Source organism: Mandrillus leucophaeus, unplaced genomic scaffold, assembly GCF_000951045.1.
Source record: "Mandrillus leucophaeus isolate KB7577 unplaced genomic scaffold, Mleu.le_1.0 Scaffold5, whole genome shotgun sequence".
NCBI lineage: Eukaryota > Metazoa > Chordata > Mammalia > Primates > Cercopithecidae > Mandrillus > Mandrillus leucophaeus.
In genome coordinates, this window is record NW_012105364.1 from 4,249,465 (window position 1) to 4,251,843 (window position 2,379).

Genomic DNA, 2,379 nt, shown 5'->3' on the forward strand with positions numbered 1-2,379 from the left:
TATTCGGGAGGCTGAGGCAGGAGAACCGCTAGAATCCAGGAGGCAGGGGTTGTAGTGAGCTGAGATCACGCCATTGCACTCCAGCTCTGGGTGACAGAGCAAGACTCTGTCTCAAGAAAAAAAAAAAAAAAAAGGAAGGCTCTCAGAATTGATGACTTTTGGTTGTTGTTGTTGTTTTATTGAGACAGACACTCACTCTGTTGCCCAAGCTGGAGTGCAGTGGTGTGATTTTGGCTCACTGCAACCTCCGCCTCCTGGGTTCAAGCAATTCTCTTGCCTCAGCCTCCCGAATAGCTGGGAAAACAGGCACGCGCCACCACGCCTGGCTAATTTTTTTTTGTATTTTTAGTAGAGACAGTGTTTCACCATGTTGGTCAGGCTGATCTGAACTCCTGACCTCAAATGATCCATCGCTTTGGTCTCCCAAAGTGCTGGGATTACACGTGTGAGCCACCATTCCCAGTCGACTTTTGAATAGACACTTCCACGGGGTCAGGGGATATGCCATGCAATTACTACACCTGGCATATTGTTTTCATTTCAGATTGCCGCACATCAGTTAGAATATGAATTGTAGCTTTCTCAAATGGGATTAAAAAAGAAAAAGGAACCCAACGCCATGTCATATGAAAAAAAGTTCAAGACATTGGCAATGTTTAGCCTGGAAGAGACAGAGCTTAGGAGGAATGTGATGGATTTCTTCAAAATGTTTAAGGACTCTGTGGAAGAAGGACTAGATTTGCTCCTTCTGGACTATAGGGTAAAAGTTACAGGGAGATATCAATTGGCTGATCAAAGGTGAAATCTTTTTCTTTTTTTAGGTATAGAAAGATTGATCACTTGATAGTGAGATTATGGAGGGGCTAGGAGGGTCAGGCAAACAGACTGGATGACATAAGATTCTTTCTGAAAGACTGATTCTATGACCTTTAGTAATGATATAATTATTACTTCACAACATCCCATTCCATGGCCTTCTCATTAAGGAGAATGGAATGTGGATGAGGTAGCCATCTCCAAGAAAGGAAGGTAAAGTCCCATGGATCTATTTCCCAATTTATTGCCAAATGTTTAGTTTCCCAAGGACTTCACTGGTTGAATCCTTCCCCAAAGCGGGTCACTTTCTCTGCCATTCACTTCCAAGGGCCAGTAGGCAAATTTAATCAATTACTTAGGAAACTGAACAGGCTTTGGACAAGTAATCTGTCCATGAAAAGAGTGTTTTCCCTCCCAGGGAATGGCTTCCTCTGATTCTGGTTTCTGGGTTCCCACTTGCCCCTCTGACAGGTTTTGTTGCATCATTGTAGGGGAATTGGAACTTAGTCCAGGAACTCGGTCCAAACTTAAAATCCCAAGAGACTCAGCTTACTCCCTTACTCTTCTTCCCTCGTTTCCCTACAGGAGAGTCATCATCAGCACAAACCCACTGAGGACCTCTGGCTGCCCCGCATGCCTCAGAAAAAAAAGTTAAGATCTAAGTTGAAACCAATCTTCCCTTTGACACTGTCGGACGATCCTACATCCAAGAGAGAACAATGGTTTAGGTGAAATCTTGCTTCTTCTTGTACTCACTTTCTTTCCTATCTTTTCCCTATTCCTATTTCTGCTCTAAAAGGGAAGTCTGTGTGTCTTAGAGGTATAAAAGTCTCTGGGATTGGGGTAGGGAATGGGGTAGAAGGGGCTTGGAATAAATTTAATGACATACTCTTTGGTTGTACAACTGCATGATAAGATACAACTTCCCCTACATGACCCTAACCTCACTTACACTCGAATCAAAGAGAAACAGTCATGCAAAACCAAGGTTTTGCATTAGCAATGGTTTCGAGATTGAGGGGAAATATTCCAAGGTCTGTGCTTTGAAGAAACAGGAAAAAAAAAAAAAAAAGTACCCTCAGTACAAGTTAGGCGCTATATCACAGAAACAATGTGCTATGAGAACATATTAGACAAAAGAGGTTTTATTTGAAACTACTTACAAGAGCAGCCTATGTGTAGTTTAGAGAGAAGAGATTCTGGAGTTCCTCCAAAGGTTTATTTACAGTGCTAAGTTCAGAAGCATCCCTTGCCATGGAACAATACTCCTACTTGGCACCAATCAACAGCCTCCTATCATTGTCTTGTCTTCTCCGAGAATGTAGCCGACTTTAAAGTGACGGCCGGGCACGGTGGCTCATGCCTATAATCTCAGCACTTTGGGAGGCCAAGGTGGGCAGATCACTTGAGCTCAGAAGTTCAAGACCAGCCTGGTCAACATGGTGAAAACTGTCTCTACTAAAAATACAAAAATTAGCCAGGCGTGGTGGCAAGTGCCTGTAATCCCAGCTACTTGGGAGGCTGAGGCAGGAGAATTGCTTGAACCTGGGAGGCAGAGGTTGC

General features: G+C 43.5%; 1 protein-coding gene across 3 annotated transcripts in view; it reads left to right on the top strand.

The window, feature by feature from the left end:
* The window catches only part of TSGA13 (testis specific, 13), a 26,964-nt gene that overhangs the window by 11,892 nt on the left and 12,693 nt on the right, over window positions 1–2,379 (top strand). For all 3 annotated transcript variants that reach the window (XM_011995850.1, XM_011995851.1, XM_011995852.1), the window contains one exon: window positions 1,402–1,544. In XM_011995850.1, the coding sequence (XP_011851240.1) occupies window positions 1,402–1,544 (143 nt within the window). The remainder of the gene's footprint in view (window positions 1–1,401; window positions 1,545–2,379) is intronic.